General features: G+C 42.4%; 2 protein-coding genes across 3 annotated transcripts in view; one reads left to right on the top strand and one right to left on the bottom strand.

Annotated features, from left to right (window-relative positions):
- LOC137279188 (uncharacterized) overlaps nucleotides 1–14,059 on the bottom strand; it is a 30,810-nt gene extending 16,751 nt beyond the window's left edge. Inside the window, exon 1 of one of the 2 annotated variants that reach the window (XM_067811678.1) lies at nucleotides 13,918–14,059. The gene's annotated coding sequence lies outside the window, so the exon portion shown is untranslated. Of the gene's footprint in view, nucleotides 1–1,084; nucleotides 1,526–13,917 lie in introns of those variants that run through there. The other variant, XM_067811677.1, reaches the window with a different exon arrangement.
- Nucleotides 13,565–22,240, top strand: LOC137279189 (hydroxylysine kinase-like). The gene is made up of 5 exons (XM_067811679.1): nucleotides 13,565–13,901; nucleotides 14,648–14,787; nucleotides 15,935–16,027; nucleotides 18,757–18,841; nucleotides 19,695–22,240. Exons 1-5 carry the CDS (start codon nucleotides 13,586–13,588, stop codon nucleotides 20,171–20,173), a joined length of 1,113 nt encoding a protein of 370 aa, XP_067667780.1. The 5' UTR covers nucleotides 13,565–13,585; the 3' UTR covers nucleotides 20,174–22,240.
- Nucleotides 22,241–22,452: the final 212 nt, after the last annotated feature.

Genomic DNA, 22,452 nt, shown 5'->3' with positions numbered 1-22,452 from the left:
CATACACCTGGTAATACAATTATGTGTTCTACTCTATACATCTGGTAGTATAATTATAATGTGTTTTAGTCCATACATCTGGTAACACAATTATGTGTTCTACTCTATACATCTGGTAGTATAATTATAATGTGTTTTAGTCCATACACCTGGTAATACAATTATGTGTTCTACTCTATACATCTGGTAGTATAATTATAATGTGTTTTAGTCCATACACCTGGTAATACAATTATGTGTTCTACTCTATACATCTGGTAGTATAATTATAATGTGTTTTAGTCCATACACCTGGTAATACAATTATGTGTTCTACTCTATACATCTGGTAGTATAATTATAATGTGTTTTAGTCCATACATCTGGTAATACAATTATGTGTTCTACTCTATACATCTGGTAGTATAATTATAATGTGTTTTAGTCCATACACCTGGTAATACAATTATGTGTTCTACTCTATACATCTGGTAGTATAATTATAATGTGTTTTAGTCCATACACCTGGTAATACAATTATGTGTTCTACTCTATACATCTGGTAGTATAATTATAATGTGTTTTAGTCCATACATCTGGTAACACAATTATGTGTTCTACTCTATACATCTGGTAGTATAATTATAATGTGTTTTAGTCCATACATCTGGTATTATAGTTATGAGTTCTAATCTACATGTGGTGACAGATATATTTCTAGTCGACATCAGGTGATGTAGTCAGAACATATGTTAGTACAATTATGCGTTGTACACATAGACAGTGTGATTTGGGTGATGTATTGGTAGTGGTATTCTCAAATGTTTTGTGTCCATCAGCGATATCTTTGGAGTTGTCCAAAAGCAATGCAACCCAGCCTCACTCACCTGTATGTTTCAAATAAGGAAACAATGGTAAATGACGCTATATAATCAACAAGGATATAGCATAATCACGGCATTAGCCATACCTTGTTGATTAAGTGGTATCAAATCTACCTTAATACAAAAACCATTAAAATCCCAGCATATAACACTCATAACTTAAATCTGCATTAGGTGATCATTTGGTATTTCAGCCCAAGACGAGCAACATTGTCCCTCACCTGTATGTTCCAGCTTTAGTGAAGAAGGTGGGTGAAATCCAGTGATATCCAGTCTGGTGTGGTGGCCTGTATCGGGACGTTGAGTACTATCCACAGAAAGAGATGACGCCCACTCCGAGATTGTGCCCCAGTTCTTCCCCCGATCTAGCCAACCTTCCAAATGCGAGCGTTTGATAGCGCTGATTATGTCAACTCACCCTAAGCCGAGCCATACAACTGGGAGCCATTATTTAAGCTGCTTTGGCTACAGGTGTAAACTGGAAGTAACCTGGATGTCGGGGGCTTGTTCGAAGGGAAGGGATATCCCTGAGTCATTGCACCTTACGCAGCCACCAGTGTATGAGACGGAAATCAGCGGTCCTCTACTCAACCTTGAGTAGGACTCGAAATCACCAGGGTGTACATGATTAAACAGTGGGGTGTTGACAGAGTCAGCCTAATCATAGTGCAGTGTCATAAAATTGCATAAGCCACCTCAGACCCTATAGAAAGCTGTAGTTGCGTATAAACAGGAGATGTGCTGTACTGAGTATCATCCGCAGGTCTTATTCGATACTTGAAGCCGAGAAAGTGTTGCCTGATAATGTTTGGACTGGTGTCGCGATATTCGCCCGTTCACTTGAGTGTGACTATTCATGTAGATAAAAGCGAGAAAACCATTTCCATAGGTATAAAAGGTTAAAAGCAGACTCTGTCTTCTTTTCTTTTAGCGAAAATCATCAAATTGTTGTGCCAATAAATGAAAGCTTGACTGTTTCCATAATCCAAACCAAACGTATTCGATCGAAAAATCATTTGATCAAATGAGAGAAAAAACCGCTAAGCCGATGTTAGTCCCGTACGTATAAAACTGCTGACTAGACACTTTCGGATAACAACAACAAATAGCACACTAAAGGAATGCCACGGTTGACAGCGATATATACAGTGGTTGCAATGCTCCAACAGGAGCAACGCACACCGACGTAGCAAGAAGGTCAGGATGCGCATAACCGTCACCAGGTTAATGCAGCCGTTGCGTCAAACAGGTTTGATAAAAGACAGGCCGGGAGACCTCGAGTGACCACGCCTATTGCAGACCGTCAGTTCCGGGTACTTCATCTAGTAAAGCTTCATGACGGTGACGTTAACGGCAAGGGCGGTACTGGGACACGCAATAAATCGACAAACCGTGTAGGTCTACAAGAGACTGCAGGCACATGGTATCCGAGCAAGTCGCCCCTACCGTCGAGCGTTTCTGACACCTCAACAGCGAACCAACAGAATGGTGCGGGCCAGGCGGCTTCGACGTTGGCAACGCCACGAATCATGTTTTCCGACGAGAACAGATTTTGCATTTTCAGAAAAGATGGCCTTCTAGTGTATGTGTGCCGAAGCGTTTAGTGAACGTTTGGCACATTGCATTCCGGCAATCGGACGTGGAGGTTTAGTGGATTTAATGGCTTAGGGTGGAATCAGCGGTGACGTGAAAACGAGGTTGCGACTCCATGACTCCAGTCTGTCAACTCCAGTTGACATTTTTCACACATGCCTCATCGTTGTGTGTTATAATGATTTTATTTTTTACTCCTCACGTCTTTACAGGCCTGTCCTATTTATTGTAAATGATTGATTCAAATGAATGTTTTATAAACATTTTGTAGAAAAATATCAAATGAAATATACGAATCGACCATTATGTTTTTCTTTAATGTCCTTTCAAACACGTGGTATCGTTACTTTTGGACATTAGTTTAGTATTCTGATTAATATATTTGTGTCTTACGATGGCCATTGAAAAGGCAACATTTTGATGGTTCTCCTGCCATGTTAATTTTGAAAACAACGGCTACCAATGGGATGTGAATGTACTATCAAAACATGTATAGATATGATCAAAATCATAACTGATCCATTGAGGATCCCAATGTCAAACCACAATTACATCACCCAAGAAACCACTTCACTGGTGAAAGTTGTTAATTCGGTGTCTTCTGTACAGAGCGTAATAACGGTCTCATTTTGTTTGGAACACTTGTTCATATGACAGACAGCTAGTCTTTATTTTCATTTTCGATTGCTTCCCAAGTGTAAGGCCGTGTGACATGATCGATCCAGCACTGGCATATGACAAAGAAGTAGCAGGTACAAGTTTAATCAAATGTGACATTAAGATGACATTTACCCCGCTTTTGAAAATTCGTACTCCACTTTTGTTTCGTGATTCAAGTTTACGAGTCACGTGGTACAGGCGCAAGACACAACTCGGACACGTACAGTTGGATTTAAGAAGAGATTATGGCTGTGACCAAGTGTTTACGTGTCATGTAGAAACTGCGTTGTAGTCCCTACTGTAGCACATGAACTCGTTCACCCACATCACGCACATTTTACATCCCATGAGTTCTTTAACTTTAGGTTCATCATTTTGTAGCGTTTAGTCTCTAAACAAGTAACTGTAACCAAATAACTTTCATTAAATTTACATGTAAGCCCAATTAGCTTCCGCACGTGAGAAAAAAGCTCTTCTTGCTTCAGTCGGGGATTTAGATTGAAAAAAGGGGAACATGATATGATTCAAGGACCAGAATCTAATGATATGATTCAAAGACCAGAATCTAATGATATGATTCAAGGACTAGAATCTAATAACATGATTCAAGGACTAGAATCTAATAACATGATTCAAGGACCAGATCTAATGATATGGCTCAAGGACTAGAATCTAGTAACATGATTCAAGGACCAGAATCTAATGATATGATTCAAAGAGCAGAATCTAATGATATGATTCAAGGACTAGAATCTAATAACATGATTCAAGGACTAGAATCTAATAACATGATTCAAGGACTAGAATCTAATGGTATGATTCAAGGACCAGAATCTAATGGTATGATTCAAGGACCAGAATCTAATGATATGATACAAGGACTAGAATCTAATGGTATGATTCAAGGACTAGAATCTAATGGTATGATTCAAGGACCAGAATCTAATGATATGATTCAAGGACTAGAATCTAATGATATGATTCAAGGACTAGAATCTCTGTGCGTCTATGTCGAGTAATTATGTATGCTGTATGCTGTTTCATGCACACTACAATAAAGGCGACCAAAACCCTTTCGATAATTCGATAATCATAATAAATCTAAAAAGAATATTTTGTACGATTCCGAAAACATGCGTTTGTAAAGTACTGACCTTTCAGGAGTATGTGTTATGGGTAAGATATATATATAACAACATGCTGTCTTCCGCCACTGTGTGTATGTGGTGGAGTACTGGTGCAGATTAATTATAACTGATACGCATAGGCTGCTACCTCGCCAATGTTATGTGAATGTCGTAGAGAAAGTGCAGATTAATTTCTACTGTTACAAATAGTGCAGTATTGTTATTTACTTTGTCTTGGTGATACTGGCAGTGTTACATTGACTGCACGTACCATATCAGATCGGATTTGCTTACTCGTGGATAAGCCAGGTTGTTGGAAATATCGACATTTAGCAGATTATTTATAACCATACTACATTAATCATTTATCATTAAGAATAAAGCTAATATTCTACAATACACACTAAGAATAAGACAGTTCCAACAATGTATGATATGAGATGTTAAAAAAACACATGGAAAAATATGTCTATGTATCCCTCTGTTTCTGGGAATATGTTTTACAACATATAGTCAGTGGTTATTTTAGACTTTTAGACAGAGACAAGAAGATACGCCAAAGCACCATGTTAAGATAATGTCGGCTCTGCAGGCTTAATGAACATGTACCTGGAATTCTTGTTTTACTGTATGTGATAAATAATAATAATAATATGTGTATTTATAATGCGCTGAATTCCACACATAAAGCATGCTCAAAGCGCTACATTGTATTTTTTCCCTCCATCACCGGATGTCAATCTCAACAGCACATCGCATTTCAATCTCAACTCCCTGGGCAGTATACAACTCTTGCTGCCACTAGGCGCACCGAGTTTATTGTGGCTCTCTCATCCTAACGAGGTACCCAATTGACAGCTGGGTGGACTGGGACACATAGTCACAGCACTTTGTCCAAGTTTACTGCACGTTGCTGTACCTGCAACTAGGTGTATGCACGTGTTTATGTGGCCACCATCTGGTCATATACCAACGGATTCGTGGGTTCTTTTCAGTGCACAGGGTTGTGTACTGTACACTAGGGGTTGTGACAACACTGAAAGAGTCTGCACACAAAGTTGACTCCAAGGTTTTTACACCCGGTCACAGGTGGGCTCGATCCCGAAACCTCAACCTCGCTGGATCACTAGCCTGGCGCCTTAGCCAGCTCGCCCACCATGCGCGCACCATCAGCATAAGTGTGAATATACCAGGACTGGCACAGCAGTAAACACATTCGTAATGATATATTCACTCCAGAAATACAAAACAATACATTGTATCTGTCTATAGCTATTTAGTGTCCGAAAGGGACCAAATGCTGTAAAGAATTAGATGTGTGTCTGAACTCTGTGTATATGACGTGTATGTATTTGTCCACTTCATACTAAAACGATCACAAATTGCATCCCCAAATCCCTTGCAGCTACTACTTGCAGTGCTTGGAAATGTAGCTTCTTATTTCTTACTGTCTGTATTCTTTCTCCAGTGAATGCATTGTCATAAATTTTGTTTTTAGGTAACGAGGCAAATGTGATCCGATCAGTTGGGTTTGACGTCCGATTCTGTATTCATGGAATTTGCAAGAAATCGCCTTCATGAATCCTACTTCATTAAATCATCCACAGTCTCGATGAAAAGTTTTTACTCGGAATATCGACTTAATTCTTGGATTACACGAGTGCTCGCTACCTTTCGTCGCCATAACAACCATAACAGTGTTCTCGATTGATAACGTCGCTCGGCCCGCCAAGGAGTTTGGAGACTGCACAGTACAATCGAGTGTTTACAATATTTTAATTTACAAACTGGCCATCAGGGCCTGCTGCTACCTAGAGGCTTTAAAATCTACAGGCCCTGAATGAAATCAGCAAGCCCATGTTGGTAAAGTTAAACCAATAGAAACAAAGCAGACTACATCGTACGCAGTTTCATACTGTTTCTACAAAATCAAGCGAAGCCTATGGCACACAGTTCTTGTGGTTAGTGTTGACGTGCCTACGCCAAAGCACTGGAGTGCCAGGAAGTGAAACTGTAGGTTATTGTAACAAGATGGATCGTGGATGATTCCCGAACTTTAATAAAAAAAAAAGGGGGAAACATTCCAGTTGAAAAATAATTGACAGATAATTTACCGAAGGCCACAAGAGCCTGCATATATTTCAAACTGCCACCCAATACCATAACAACCGGCGGTTATTCCAAACGCTGATACAAAGCCAGTTCAAAACTAAGATCCGTTTTTCTGCAGTGAAGCAAATGGTATTGACGCTGTAAAATTCTTGTGAAGACGTTTCACTTTCACGACAATTCTTGGTACAGATTTCTCAAAGCATATTCTTTACAGATTTTGAGTTAATTCTTCACAACACAGATGTGTCCGTCAAGAAAAGAGAACTGTTGCCGATTCGTTCCATGTCACGATACGGAAGTATCACACGTTCTTCTTTGAACGTACCACATGTCCCTCCATGTGTCGTATCAAGTAAACGTAGAATGCACAGACTTCGAGTGCCTCAGTGTAATCCATATATAACGTGCCCCACAGTGAACGTAGTCTATGTGCATCACGTGTCCCGAAGTTCCTTGTTCATGCACCACGTGTTTAAGTAAACGTTTTTTATAGCAGCATGTTTCTCTCAGTGAATGTTATAGAGCCCTGCAGGTCCCTCAATACATGTTATATAGCGCCACGCAACGCCTCTCTCAATAAATGTATAGCATCACGTTTCTCTCAGTGAATAGTATATAGTACCACGTGTTTCTCCGTAAATGTTATAGAGCAGCACGTCCTTTCTCAGTAAATGTCATATAGCGCCACATATCTCAGTAAACGTAGAATGCATAGACTTCGAGTGCCTCAGTGTAGTCCATATATAACGTGCCCCACAGTGAACGTGCCCCACAGCAGCACGTCCTTTCTCAGTAAATGTTATATAGCGCCACATATCTCAGTAAACGTAGAATGCATAGACTTCGAGTGCCTCAGTGTAGTCCATATATAACGTGCCCCACAGTGAACGTGCCCCACAGCAGCACGTCCTTTCTCAGTAAATGTTATATAGCGCCACATATCTCAGTAAACGTAGAATGCATAGACTTCGAGTGCCTCAGTGTAGTCCATATATAACGTGCCCCACAGTGAACGTGCCCCACAGCAGCACGTCCTTTCTCAGTAAATGTTATATAGCGCCACATATCTCAGTAAACGTAGAATGCATAGACTTCGAGTGCCTCAGTGTAGTCCATATATAACGTGCCCCACAGTGAACGTGCCCCACAGCAGCACGTCCTTTCTCAGTAAATGTTATATAGCGCCACATATCTCAGTAAACGTAGAATGCATAGACTTCGAGTGCCTCAGTGTAGTCCATATATAACGTGCCCCACAGTGAACGTGCCCCACAGCAGCACGTCCTTTCTCAGTAAATGTTATATAGCGCCACATATCTCAGTAAACGTAGAATGCATAGACTTCGAGTGCCTCAGTGTAGTCCATATATAACGTGCCCCACAGTGAACGTGCCCCACAGCAGCACGTCCTTTCTCAGTAAATGTTATATAGCGCCACATATCTCAGTAAACGTAGAATGCATAGACTTCGAGTGCCTCAGTGTAATCCATATATAACGTGCCCCACAGTGAACGTGCCCCACAGCAGCACGTCCTTTCTCAGTAAATGTTATATAGCGCCACATATCTCAGTAAACGTAGAATGCATAGACTTCGAGTGCCTCAGTGTAGTCCATATATAACGTGCCCCACAGTGAACGTGCCCCACAGCAGCACGTCCTTTCTCAGTAAATGTTATATAGCGCCACATATCTCAGTAAACGTAGAATGCATAGACTTCGAGTGCCTCAGTGTAGTCCATATATAACGTGCCCCACAGTGAACGTGCCCCACAGCAGCACGTCCTTTCTCAGTAAATGTTATATAGCGCCACATATCTCAGTAAACGTAGAATGCATAGACTTCGAGTGCCTCAGTGTAGTCCATATATAACGTGCCCCACAGTGAACGTGCCCCACAGCAGCACGTCCTTTCTCAGTAAATGTTATATAGCGCTACATATCTCAGTAAACGTAGAATGCATAGACTTCGAGTGCCTCAGTGTAATCCATATATAACGTGCCCCACAGTGAACGTGCCCCACAGCAGCACGTCCTTTCTCAGTAAATGTTATATAGCGCCACATATCTCAGTAAACGTAGAATGCATAGACTTCGAGTGCCTCAGTGTAATCCATATATAACGTGCCCCACAGTGAACGTGCCCCACAGCAGCACGTCCTTTCTCAGTAAATGTTATATAGCGCCACATATCTCAGTAAACGTAGAATGCATAGACTTCGAGTGCCTCAGTGTAATCCATATATAACGTGCCCCACAGTGAACGTGCCCCACAGCAGCACGTCCTTTCTCAGTAAATGTTATATAGCGCCACATATCTCAGTAAACGTAGAATGCATAGACTTCGAGTGCCTCAGTGTAATCCATATATAACGTGCCCCACAGTGTACGTGCCCCACAGCAGCACGTCCTTTCTCAGTAAATGTTATACAGCGCCACATATCTCAGTAAACGTAGAATGCATAGACTTCGAGTGCCTCAGTGTAATCCATATATAACGTGCCCCACAGTGAACGTGCCCCACAGCAGCACGTCCTTTCTCAGTAAATGTTATATAGCGCCACATATCTCAGTAAGCGTAGAATGCATAGACTTCGAGTGCCTCAGTGTAGTCCATATATAACGTGCCCCACAGTGAACGTGCCCCACAGCAGCACGTCCTTTCTCAGTAAATGTTATATAGCGCCACATATCTCAGTAAACGTAGAATGCATAGACTTCGAGTGCCTCAGTGTAGTCCATATATAACGTGCCCCACAGTGAACGTGCCCCACAGCAGCACGTCCTTTCTCAGTAAATGTTATATAGCGCCACATATCTCAGTAAACGTAGAATGCATAGACTTCGAGTGCCTCAGTGTAGTCCATATATAACGTGCCCCACAGTGAACGTGCCCCACAGCAGCACGTCCTTTCTCAGTAAATGTTATATAGCGCCACATATCTCAGTAAACGTAGAATGCATAGACTTCGAGTGCCTCAGTGTAGTCCATATATAACGTGCCCCACAGTGAACGTGCCCCACAGCAGCACGTCCTTTCTCAGTAAATGTTATATAGCGCCACATATCTCAGTAAACGTAGAACGCATAGACTTCGAGTGCCTCAGTGTAGTCCATATATAACGTGCCCCACAGTGAACGTGCCCCACAGCAGCACGTCCTTTCTCAGTAAATGTTATATAGCGCCACATATCTCAGTAAACGTAGAATGCATAGACTTCGAGTGCCTCAGTGTAGTCCATATATAACGTGCCCCACAGTGAACGTGCCCCACAGCAGCACGTCCTTTCTCAGTAAATGTTATATAGCGCCACATATCTCAGTAAACGTAGAATGCATAGACTTCGAGTGCCTCAGTGTAGTCCATATATAACGTGCCCCACAGTGAACGTGCCCCACAGCAGCATGTCCTTTCTCAGTAAATGTTATATAGCGCCACATATCTCAGTAAACGTAGAATGCATAGACTTCGAGTGCCTCAGTGTAGTCCATATATAACGTGCCCCACAGTGAACGTGCCCCACAGCAGCACGTCCTTTCTCAGTAAATGTTATATAGCGCCACATATCTCAGTAAACGTAGAATGCATAGACTTCGAGTGCCTCAGTGTAATCCATATATAACGTGCCCCACAGTGAACGTGCCCCACAGCAGCACGTCCTTTCTCAGTAAATGTTATATAGCGCCACATATCTCAGTAAACGTAGAATGCATAGACTTCGAGTGCCTCAGTGTAGTCCATATATAACGTGCCCCACAGTGAACGTGCCCCACAGCAGCACGTCCTTTCTCAGTAAATGTTATATAGCGCCACATATCTCAGTAAACGTAGAATGCATAGACTTTGAGTGCCTCAGTGTAGTCCATATATAACGTGCCCCACAGTGAACGTGCCCCACAGCAGCACGTCCTTTCTCAGTAAATGTTATATAGCGCCACATATCTCAGTAAACGTAGAATGCATAGACTTCGAGTGCCTCAGTGTAGTCCATATATAACGTGCCCCACAGTGAACGTGCCCCACAGCAGCACGTCCTTTCTCAGTAAATGTTATATAGCGCTACATATCTCAGTAAACGTAGAATGCATAGACTTCGAGTGCCTCAGTGTAATCCATATATAACGTGCCCCACAGTGAACGTGCCCCACAGCAGCACGTCCTTTCTCAGTAAATGTTATATAGCGCCACATATCTCAGTAAACGTAGAATGCATAGACTTCGAGTGCCTCAGTGTAGTCCATATATAACGTGCCCCACAGTGAACGTGCCCCACAGCAGCACGTCCTTTCTCAGTAAATGTTATATAGCGCCACATATCTCAGTAAACGTAGAATGCATAGACTTCGAGTGCCTCAGTGTAATCCATATATAACGTGCCCCACAGTGAACGTGCCCCACAGCAGCACGTCCTTTCTCAGTAAATGTTATATAGCGCCACATATCTCAGTAAACGTAGAATGCATAGACTTCGAGTGCCTCAGTGTAATCCATATATAACGTGCCCCACAGTGTACGTGCCCCACAGCAGCACGTCCTTTCTCAGTAAATGTTATACAGCGCCACATATCTCAGTAAACGTAGAATGCATAGACTTCGAGTGCCTCAGTGTAATCCATATATAACGTGCCCCACAGTGAACGTGCCCCACAGCAGCACGTCCTTTCTCAGTAAATGTTATATAGCGCCACATATCTCAGTAAGCGTAGAATGCATAGACTTCGAGTGCCTCAGTGTAGTCCATATATAACGTGCCCCACAGTGAACGTGCCCCACAGCAGCACGTCCTTTCTCAGTAAATGTTATATAGCGCCACATATCTCAGTAAACGTAGAATGCATAGACTTCGAGTGCCTCAGTGTAGTCCATATATAACGTGCCCCACAGTGAACGTGCCCCACAGCAGCACGTCCTTTCTCAGTAAATGTTATATAGCGCCACATATCTCAGTAAACGTAGAATGCATAGACTTCGAGTGCCTCAGTGTAGTCCATATATAACGTGCCCCACAGTGAACGTGCCCCACAGCAGCACGTCCTTTCTCAGTAAATGTTATATAGCGCCACATATCTCAGTAAACGTAGAATGCATAGACTTCGAGTGCCTCAGTGTAGTCCATATATAACGTGCCCCACAGTGAACGTGCCCCACAGCAGCACGTCCTTTCTCAGTAAATGTTATATAGCGCCACATATCTCAGTAAACGTAGAATGCATAGACTTCGAGTGCCTCAGTGTAGTCCATATATAACGTGCCCCACAGTGAACGTGCCCCACAGCAGCACGTCCTTTCTCAGTAAATGTTATATAGCACCACATATCTCAGTAAACGTAGAATGCATAGACTTCGAGTGCCTCAGTGTAGTCCATATATAACGTGCCCCACAGTGAACATGCCCCACAGCAGCACGTCCTTTCTCAGTAAATGTTATATAGCGCCACATATCTCAGTAAACGTAGAATGCATAGACTTCGAGTGCCTCAGTGTAGTCCATATATAACGTGCCCCACAGTGAACGTGCCCCACAGCAGCACGTCCTTTCTCAGTAAATGTTATATAGCGCCACATATCTCAGTAAACGTAGAATGCATAGACTTCGAGTGCCTCAGTGTAATCCATATATAACGTGCCCCACAGTGAACGTGCCCCACAGCAGCACGTCCTTTCTCAGTAAATGTTATATAGCGCCACATATCTCAGTAAACGTAGAATGCATAGACTTCGAGTGCCTCAGTGTAATCCATATATAACGTGCCCCACAGTGAACGTGCCCCACAGCAGCACGTCCTTTCTCAGTAAATGTTATATAGCGCCACATATCTCAGTAAACGTAGAATGCATAGACTTCGAGTGCCTCAGTGTAATCCATATATAACGTGCCCCACAGTGAACGTGCCCCACAGCAGCACGTCCTTTCTCAGTAAATGTCATATAGCGCTACATATCTCAGTAAACGTAGAATGCATAGACTTCGAGTGCCTCAGTGTAATCCATATATAACGTGCCCCACAGTGAACGTGCCCCACAGCAGCACGTCCTTTCTCAGTAAATGTTATATAGCGCCACATATCTCAGTAAACGTAGAATGCATAGACTTCGAGTGCCTCAGTGTAGTCCATATATAACGTGCCCCACAGTGAACGTGCCCCACAGCAGCACGTCCTTTCTCAGTAAATGTTATATAGCGCCACATATCTCAGTAAACGTAGAATGCATAGACTTCGAGTGCCTCAGTGTAATCCATATATAACGTGCCCCACAGTGAACGTGCCCCACAGCAGCACGTCCTTTCTCAGTAAATGTTATATAGCGCCACATATCTCAGTAAACGTAGAATGCATAGACTTCGAGTGCCTCAGTGTAGTCCATATATAACGTGCCCCACAGTGAACGTGCCCCACAGCAGCACGTCCTTTCTCAGTAAATGTTATATGCTCGTAGCACCACGTGTCTCTCGGTGACTGTGTAGCCTGTACACCCATAGTGTCGCTTAGTAAATGTCTTTTGGTGAAGACCCGTGAAGGTCCCGGGGTAGAATAGGCCTTCAGCAACTCATGCTTGCCATAAAAGGCATCTATGCTTGTCGTAAGAGGCGACTAACGGGATCGGGTGGTCGGGCTCGCTGACTTGGTTGACATATGTCATCGGTTCCCAATTGCGCAGATCGATGCTCATGTTGTTGGTCACTGGATTATCTGATCCAGACTCGATTATTCACAGACCGCCGCCATATAGCTGGAATATTGCTGAGTGCGGCGTAAAACTAAACTCACTCACTCACTCTTTTGGTGAATATATCATAGCACCAAGTGTCCCTCTTTAAATGTATTATCAGCACATGTCTGATAGTGAATGTGCTTACAACCTGCGTGTCTCTCACTACATGTTCGATTGCACCTCGTGTCTCTCCCACTGAACGTCTGTCTCACAGTAAATGTGTACATTCGCACCATGTGTGTCTGAGTGTGTGTATGGCACAACGGGTCTCAGTAAATGTTATTCATGAACTACGAGTCCCCGTGTGAGGGGTTTTACAGCTTAACGCGTCTTTAAGTACATGCTAGTCATTTGTTTCTTGTTTTAGATTTTGTTTCTTTTGCATTTGTAATTGATCGATTATTGTAGTTTTATCAATAACAATATGAATATTGTGTGATGTCAGTGGAGAACACACTTGGTTTGTTTGAGAAGCGCACATAATATCGTCTATTTACTTTGTCGTGCTGTTGAGTAATGTCGGCCAGTCGACGTCCGGTCGTGACGGAGAGCGATGTCAGGGACATCCTCCATACCCACTACTCGCTCCACACGAAGTGTTTGCGACAACTAGACTCGTTTGTAGATAGGAATTACAAGGTGACAACCACTGATGGACAAGAGTATGTGTTCAAAATAGTCAACCCTGACGAATCAGAGGATGACATTCGGGTACAAGCACAGCTAGGGGTAGTGACCTATCTGCGAGGATGTGGCTTCACATGCCCTGTAACTGTTGCCAACAGAAATGGATTACATACTTGGAAGTCAACTTTCCCAATTGGAAGGGCGGGTAGGTCAGTTCTTACCTTGTGATAGGCTCGTTCCACAGTGTGGGAACAGTTAGATTAAACGGTTGGTCAAGCTGATCATGCCTTGTCCAGTTTTAAGGTTTAGGGAATGACATATATAATATCTTAAACTCTCTTCCGTTGACTTTTTGTGGAACTCGGAACGACACTTGACTCAAGACCAATCGAAACGTTCGGCACATCTTGTTCACGTGTGGCCGGGCGAAAGGCAACATACACCAAGGGAAGTAACTCTTGTTACGTCGGCTTCCCCCAAGCCTTCCATTATTCTATAACTACTCCATGCAACTTGTGATGGGCGTGTTAAGTATTTAAACTGAACTGTTTGAACAAATTGGTATTTGTTGGTGCGTTCAGTCAATAATAATTTTATAAAACAAAACTAGTGTCAGCAATTTAACTGGAACATATTCCTTAAATCTATTCTTTATCCCAAGACGCTCATCGAAATATTACCTCTGTGCCCTGAGAAAGCAGGAGAAAATCCTAATATGGCTGAGACTGACTGATTATTGATAATCCAGTTTCGGTACGTCTTGTCTTGAAATGCAACAAAAGCACTTATGTGATGTGAATAAATCTGTCGCTGGTTACTGCTGAGCAAGGTCCGATAAGAAATGCGCCAGGAATATTGCGAATTGTTGAAAACTGAATAAAACAATGAGTACCAGGGAAACGAATCAATACTTCTAATCATCATTTTTCATTTCTTCCATGTAATGTCCAGATGGCCCAGAAGAAACGTGCGTGGTCCGCCTCATGACGTTTGTTCCTGGAGAGCCACTTGGACTGTGCCAACAGCTGTTCTGCGGGGATATGTACAAGTGCCTGGGGGTTCTCTTAGGACAACTTCATGCTGCACTACAGGTGATATTGGCGCAGATTACGTACACGAGGCGGGCTCTTTTCCTCCGGTTTTACGTTTGTACCAAAGTCATCTGAATTAAACCTAAAATAATCAAAGTCGCAATAAAGAGAGATAGGGAGAGACTGACGCAGTGTTTACGCTGAGTTCGTTGCGGATGAGTGCCATTAGGTTACAGCTGTTTCAGTATTTCCAGAGGTAAAGAGTGAGCTACCATCCCTAGATAAACAAATAAAAAGACAATGCTTTGGAACATACCTGATAATCTAGAAAAAGGAAACATGAGGTACCACAGTTGATACGGATGGCCATTTCTGACAATATATTGTCAACCGAATGTTTTTCCCTCTGTGTCGATCTCCGAGGAGGGTAACAAATACCATCAAATAACGTTTTTTGTGAAGACAGTGTGGGGAACTGACGCATCGATCTTCCTTTCTCCGGGGCTTGGTTTTGGTGACAGGAGGGTTTCAGTTCGTTTCTAATTTTATTCCATATGATATTCATTGATATTTGTGTTGAATTAATATTTGAAATGGTTAGTTCTTAGATTCAAATTGTGATAACTTTGCTTATGTTTTACTGTCCATAGCGACAGATATTTCTAATAGTTAAGCTAAATGTTTCTCGTCAAATATGGCCGAATAATTGCCTGTGTGACTCACTCCATTCTCAGATGTCCCAGACCACAATGGCGGTCATTACATGTATGGTATTATATGTACCTGGTGAACTCGTTCTCTATTTCAATTTGTACTTGTGATATTGAATTTATTGGTTATACATACATTTTGATTCATGACCAATGATGACTATGCAGTTATTCTCATAAGCAGTACCTGAGGAACGTTCGTATCAACATTGTTGTACCTTGCGTTCGCGTTCTTTCTTATTATTATAAGGTATCATTCTGATCGGGGCCGGAAGTAAACCTGCATTTGTTTGTAACCTATAAGCTGGCCTCCTGATCATGAAGAACCGGTACTGGTATGATTTGGTGGTCATTAGCTAACATCAAAGGGGGTTAAAGTACTGTAAAAATATTGTCCTTCTGAGAGGGTACGTAAGTCCTGCAACTTTCATATTAAATTTGGTATCTTGCCGATGCATGTAAAAATGTAACTCACTCACTCCCATTCGTTAACACAGGACTACCCTGAGACCGGTCTAACAGTGGACAGTGACAACGAGTGGATGGGAGAGAATGCGGGTCTACTCACTCAGTTTATGCCAAACCCGGAAGTGAGTGTCATGCCACATATGCCGGCAGTTGATCTGTAAATGTTCATGACCTTTCCGTGCTGTGTGATACAAATATACGTTGATTAACCCGTCAACCAGGACTGACACTGTAGACTGTTGGTGTCAGGATACTAAACTGATTCTAAAATCTCATGATTTTTTTCATAAGGCAGAAAATAATGCCCAAAACATAGTTCATGGTATCACCCTACAGAAGTCCACAGAAACAGCTGCCCTTTGAGAGGATTTCAGTGTGTTTAGAGTTAAAGGAAATATGTAATATAATACAAATACATGGAACACATGCCCACAGCCTAAATACATAAAGCACATGGACAGCAACCACATTTATGTGAAGCAAATTTATGAAGAAGATACACTTCAAAGTTAAACCCATGAAGCACATTTCATTCAAGCATGTGTGTGCGCGAGAGAGAGAGTGAGAGAGAGAGAGTGAGATTGAGTTTATGAAGCACATTTACATCAAGCATAATTATATACACGAAGCACATTTACATCAAGCATATATACACGAATGACATTTACATCTAGCATATATACATGACGATTTACATTAAGCATATATACACAAAACACATTTATAGCTAACATTTATATGGACATGATGATTTATATTAAGCATATACATGAAGCACATTAACATCAATCGCATATTCATGAAGGACATTTACATCAAGCATATACATGGAGCACATTTACAGCTAGCATAAATACATGAAGTATATTTACATCTAGCATAATACATGGAGCACATTTACATCTAGCTTGGAGCACATTTACATCTAGCATATATACATAAAGCACATATACTTGACGATATATGTTAAGGATATATGCATGATGCACATTTATATCAAGCGTATATGCATGAAGGATATTTACATCAAACATATACACTTCAAGCACATTTACATATAGCATATATACATGGCGCACATTTACCTCTGGCATATATATATATATGCCAATTTACATTGAGCATATATAAACTACTCAAAAAAAGAAACGCATAGGTAGTATTTTTTCATGCAACTTTCGAATTTGAATTATTGGTGTCCATGTAATCAGTATATCTATCATAAATGCTGTCTGCAAAAGATTCCGAATTTGAATCCATTGTCATTTAGGACAACTCGCCAGAACGCACCAAAATCTGTTTTCCTAAATGCAATAAATCCGGGGGGTGGGGGTGTCAATGCTCTTGCGACAGTTAACAATCTTAAATTTGGTGTTTAAAGTCATACCTAGACTTACTGAGGTTCAGCGCAACAATGTGATTGGTCATTTGGAGGCTGGGGAGTCTCAGTCTGCGATTGCAAGGCAACTGAATGTGTCCCAGAGTACCATAGCAAGACTTTGGCATCGCTACCAGCAGCAAGGGTCAATGCATGATTGACCCAGGTCAGGTCGACCCCGTGTGACCACGCCCGCACAGGACAGGTTTATTCGACTTTGACATTTGCGGAACAGGTTCGCCACAGCATCTTTCACAACATCGGTAGTGCCAGGACTCAGAAAAAATTCTGATCAGACTGTGAGGAATCGCTTACGTGAGGCTGGTATTCCTTCCAGAAGACCTTTGCGAGGACCTGTCCTTACACGTCAACATCGGCATCAACGTAGACAGTGGTGTTGCCAACATCTCCTATGGCCATTGCAAAGGTGGAGAGCTGTTATCTTCAGTGATGAATCACGTTACATGCTGCGACGTCTCAACGGAAGAGCACGTGTATATCGACGTCGCAACGAACTCTACGCTGCAAACAGTGTGCAGGAAGTGGATAGATCTGGCGGTAAAAGTGTCATGTTCTGGGCTGGCATCTCATACAGTGGCAGGACAGATCTCATTCAGGTCCATGGCAATGTGACAGCTGAATGTTACCGTACTGAAATCATTAGGCCTCATGTCCTTCCTCTCATGAACCGCCAGAACGTCATTTTTCAGAATGATAACGCTCGGCCGCATACAGCAAGACTAACCAGGGATTTCCTTGTCCAGAACAACGTTCAGGTTCTTGACTGACCCTCACGATCACCGGATCGTAACTCTATTGGACATTTGTGGGACGAATTGGATCGTCGTGTGGGGCAGCGTGACCCTCTCTGCTCTGTTTGTGGCCTTGATGGAAGAGTACCAACCCATTCCCAGGCACTTCATCCGGAATCTGGTGCCCTCTATGGGACGCCGATGCCAAGCAACCATTGAGGCTAATTGTGGCCACACAAGACTCTTGACCTTGGAACAATTGTCATTTGTGACGTACAGTTTCTTGCAGCATTGTACCGTTAATGTTCAATTAGGTGGCTGGCCTTCATGACTGGCCTGTATTACTGAACCGTAAGTGTATAAACTGATAACAATTTTCTGCTATGGGTTTCTCTTTTTTTAATGGTATACATGAAGCTCATTTACATCAAGCGTATATGCTTGAGGGATATTTACATCAAGCATATACATGAAGCACGTTTACATCAAGAGTATATGCTTGAGGGATATTTACATCAAGTATATACATGAAGCACGTTTACACCTCGCATACATACATGAAGCATATTTACAATCAAGCCTTTATGCGTGAAAAACATTTACATCTAGCATATATACATGAAGTACATTTGGATCCAGCACGTGATTTACATCAAGTGAAATTTTGTGATTCAAACGTATCTGCTGGTAAGGTAGTAGTTAATCATCTATTCCACAACAGGAGAGGACGTTGTCAGAGGGCATCCGAGCGGTGATAAAGAAAGTTGAATCCTCACTCATGGAGCGGGGACATGTCATGGAGCGAGGTAAGGCAACATCCCAACATAACTACAGTATACATGTCATTCATATTGGAAGTTAGTAGTAATTCCTGTTCCTTTACATGTCTTCAGCATGGTAATATAGAACGTGTATATTCACATGCGAGAAATTATGACGATTATATAAGCCAGTATCACAAAACAGCAGTGCATTGTTATGGAGTTCATCTTACGTTGAACATATACAAACCTAAAAATGTTCTTTTCCTGCGCAAATATATGAATGAAGCATTCGACATAGTGAAAATGGACCACTGTAGCGTCTGGTAAAGTACAAATATTGTTTTTGTTTGAATTGTAATTCATAATAGGACACTAAGGGCATCCATACTTAGCTGTTTGCACGGCTATGTTCCATCCAAGTGTCCGTTGGATACATTTTGAATATGAGTAACGATCAAGATGACGGACAGGACAGAGTATTTCCTAAATACAGTTTTACAGAAAGTGATTTATCTCCAACTTGCACCAGGATGTTATCAACGGCTGAATGAGTTGGGTTTTACGCTGCTTTTAGCAATATTACAGCAATGTCAGGGAGGGACACCTGAAATTTTCTTCACACATTGTACCCATGTGGGGAATCGAACCCGGGTCTTCGGCGTGATGATCGAATGGTTTAACCACTAGGCTACCCCACCGCCCATGACATCAGCGAGGATGCCCAGCATTTCACATATTTTACGCCAGAATAGCATGTTGATCAAAGCCCACACCCAAGCTGCTGAAATTGCCTCTCGGTGACGCTGATCACAAGTAATACTGTTTGATGTGAACACATCAAGCTATTATTGCAGCATTACAACAGTTTTACATTAACATATTGTACTTGTTGCAGGTGTGATCCATGGGGATTTCCAAGACTACAACATCATACTTCATCCTCCCACTGCTGACTTCAGAAGTTCTGCATCTTCTTTAGATTCAAAGAAGATATTTGGAATAATCGATTTCAATGACATATGTTATACTTACCGAGTGTTCGAGATAGGTCGACTGATAGCTGATGCTATGACGAGCTGCAATTGCTCCGACCAGGAAGCCCTACAGATCGGGGGTCACATTCTGTCCGGTTACCTGTCCATCAGATCGCTGAACACCGATGATATGGCAATGTTGTACCATGCAGTGTGCATCTCTTTTTGTCAGTATTATGTGCTCGGTCAGCACGAGCTGTCCCAGCAAACAGACAACCCCTACTGCAGCTTGGGATTTGCCGAGGCGGGACAGTGGCTGGAGAGAGTGCTTGCTTTGTCCAGTGAAGCATTGTGGGGTATATGGAATCCAGTTCTGTCTGAATCAGGAATCAACCTATGAAAACTACTCTCAGGGGCCTTCCACGCAGCAGCCTTTACAAAGTTTAATTTTAATTCCCATTCTTTAACATGGCAATAAGGTCACCTTAGCGCTTTGTGAAAGGAGCTCCTGGAATTCGTTGTACAAAGCGATATTAGCGCTAGTGTGACCGTAACTCCCATACCTTAACATAAACTGAAAGTAGTTATGGCCCAAAAGTCGCTTGGTACAACAGCACCCGGCTCAATAAACAGAACGATTTTGTGAAAACGCTAACAAATATATGTCAAATGTTGATTTTTGTTTTGTTAACTTCTGTCTTGTGGCAAACAGCAAATGTCAGACTTCCCCAATTCCAGTAGTTTCAACTTATGACTGAGTTCTTTTCTTCACGCTTCTTCCAGTTCGTCCAACACATAGCACCCACCGAAAGCGAGTTGTTTGTGTACGTAACTTTCATCCCCAACGCTGAAAGTGTTCGACAGATTGCCATTTTCATATTGCCAAGATTGCCATATTGTTATCCATAAAGTTTCTTGTACTCCCCAACTTCAAAAATGCCACTCAAAGAAGTTACTGACACCAGTGTCCTTCGCGTAAATTGTAGGCAGTACGTCCTTGATCTATACTGGAACCTCCGATCCTCCATGTGAACTGTAGGCCGTGCGCCCTTGATCTGCACTGGAACCTATGGTCAAGTGAGGGAAATGACAACATCATCTTGCACCCAAAGGCCCCTGTATTGTTCGCACAGAGGACCGGGGATTCTACGTCAGACACCGTAACAACAACTTGTGTTTGCATTGGTCTGAAGGATGAGAGACGCCCGTTTCCTTTCTCTTCTTCGATTCTAATAATATGTTGTTTGTTTATTGTAATGAAAACACACGCCGACTGGTCCAAATAGAGATCTATTTGAAGTGTTCACTCTAAATCTGTTTGGTTTTTGACTGAAACAAGATGGAAATATACTAAAATGTGGTACCATTGGCAAATATCATTCATTGTTCATGATGTTTTTTCCAAGCAGGTAACACGAGATAAGGTTTCTTCCTAGTCGTTACAACATGTAAGCATGTAGATCAAGGCCGTACTGCCTACAGTTCACACGGAGGACCGGGGTTCCAGTGTTGATCAAGGGCACTGTCTACAGTTCACAAGGGGGCCGGGGGCTCCAGTGATCCAAGGATGATGGTCAGGTTGCCAGTGCTACAGTCATTGGATCCAAGACTGTCTTATCTAGAATCCGACAACAGTTCCATCTTCATCGCCGAGGCCAAAGCTATCTTTACAGCTTTGACCTATATAAAACGGCAGACCCACTCTAAAACTTTCATCGTGTTTAGATTCACTATCCTGCCTTCAAGCACTTCCAAATATTACTTCAAGTCATCCTATCATCCTGGACATTTTAGAACTTTACATTGATCTTTCTACTGACCAATGTGACATCGTCCACTGCTGGCTGCCGAGTCACGTTGGCATAGCAGGTAACACAAATCCCGATGCCACAGCCAAAGCAGCTCTTGACAAGTCCTAATCTCCACTACTGATCCCGTACAATGACTTCAAACCCACTAACAAAAGTTACATTCGTGACGTCATGCCAACGACGTGGGACACCTAGGTAGGAAGAAATAAACTTCATGAACTGAAGCCAACAATTGATTATACCTTCTTGGGTTGTCAATCAAGACGTGAAGAAGTAGTTTTACGACAATGTCGCATTGGTCACAGCCGTTTCACTCATGACTTTCTGTTGAAAACGGAGGGTGATGGACTGTGTGGGCGTTTCAACTGGAAAGAAGTCCCATTATGTTGCGAGAAATCTGAAAGATCTTTTTCACGTGTGAGCTGGCACCTAGGCCCACTCGCACAAAGCGATCTTAGTGCCAAAATGATTGTAACTCTCATTCTCCAATATAGGCTTAAGTTCGCTTTGTGCGCATGCAAGTAGGCCCTGATCGTAAATTTCCTGAAGGAAGTTGACCTATGTCACAAATTGTAGCTACATTGGGAGAATAACCAACTGCTTGCTTTTGTATTCGATGCTGTGACATCTGCTTTTAAATTGTGGTGAAATGAAAATGTGTTTTTATGCTCTTTTGGACCATGCACTCACAATGGTAATGGATAGAAACTTGATCCCGTCACTATATTGCTGGAATAATGCCGGTGTGACGTAAAACCCAACTCAACAAACTCAGTAACAATCACACACAGGACAGGGGATTCCAGTACAGGTCAAGGGTGCTCGGTCCACGATTCACACAGAGGACCTGGGGTTCTCAGTGCAAATC

Source organism: Haliotis asinina, chromosome 3, assembly GCF_037392515.1.
Source record: "Haliotis asinina isolate JCU_RB_2024 chromosome 3, JCU_Hal_asi_v2, whole genome shotgun sequence".
Taxonomy (NCBI): Eukaryota; Metazoa; Mollusca; class Gastropoda; order Lepetellida; family Haliotidae; genus Haliotis; species Haliotis asinina.
This window is presented reverse-complemented; position numbering and strand designations above follow the sequence as displayed.

Bases quoted from the DNA above. Each gene is read 5' to 3' on its own strand.
- LOC137279189 (XM_067811679.1), top strand. From the start codon at position 13,586: ATGTCGGCCAGTCGACGTCCGGTCGTGACGGAGAGCGATGTCAGGGAC. The intron at 14,788-15,934 runs GTGATATTGGCG...TCGTTAACACAG, and splicing joins AACTTCATGCTGCACTACAG to GACTACCCTGAGACCGGTCT. The intron at 16,028-18,756 runs GTGAGTGTCATG...ATTCCACAACAG, and splicing joins AGTTTATGCCAAACCCGGAA to GAGAGGACGTTGTCAGAGGG.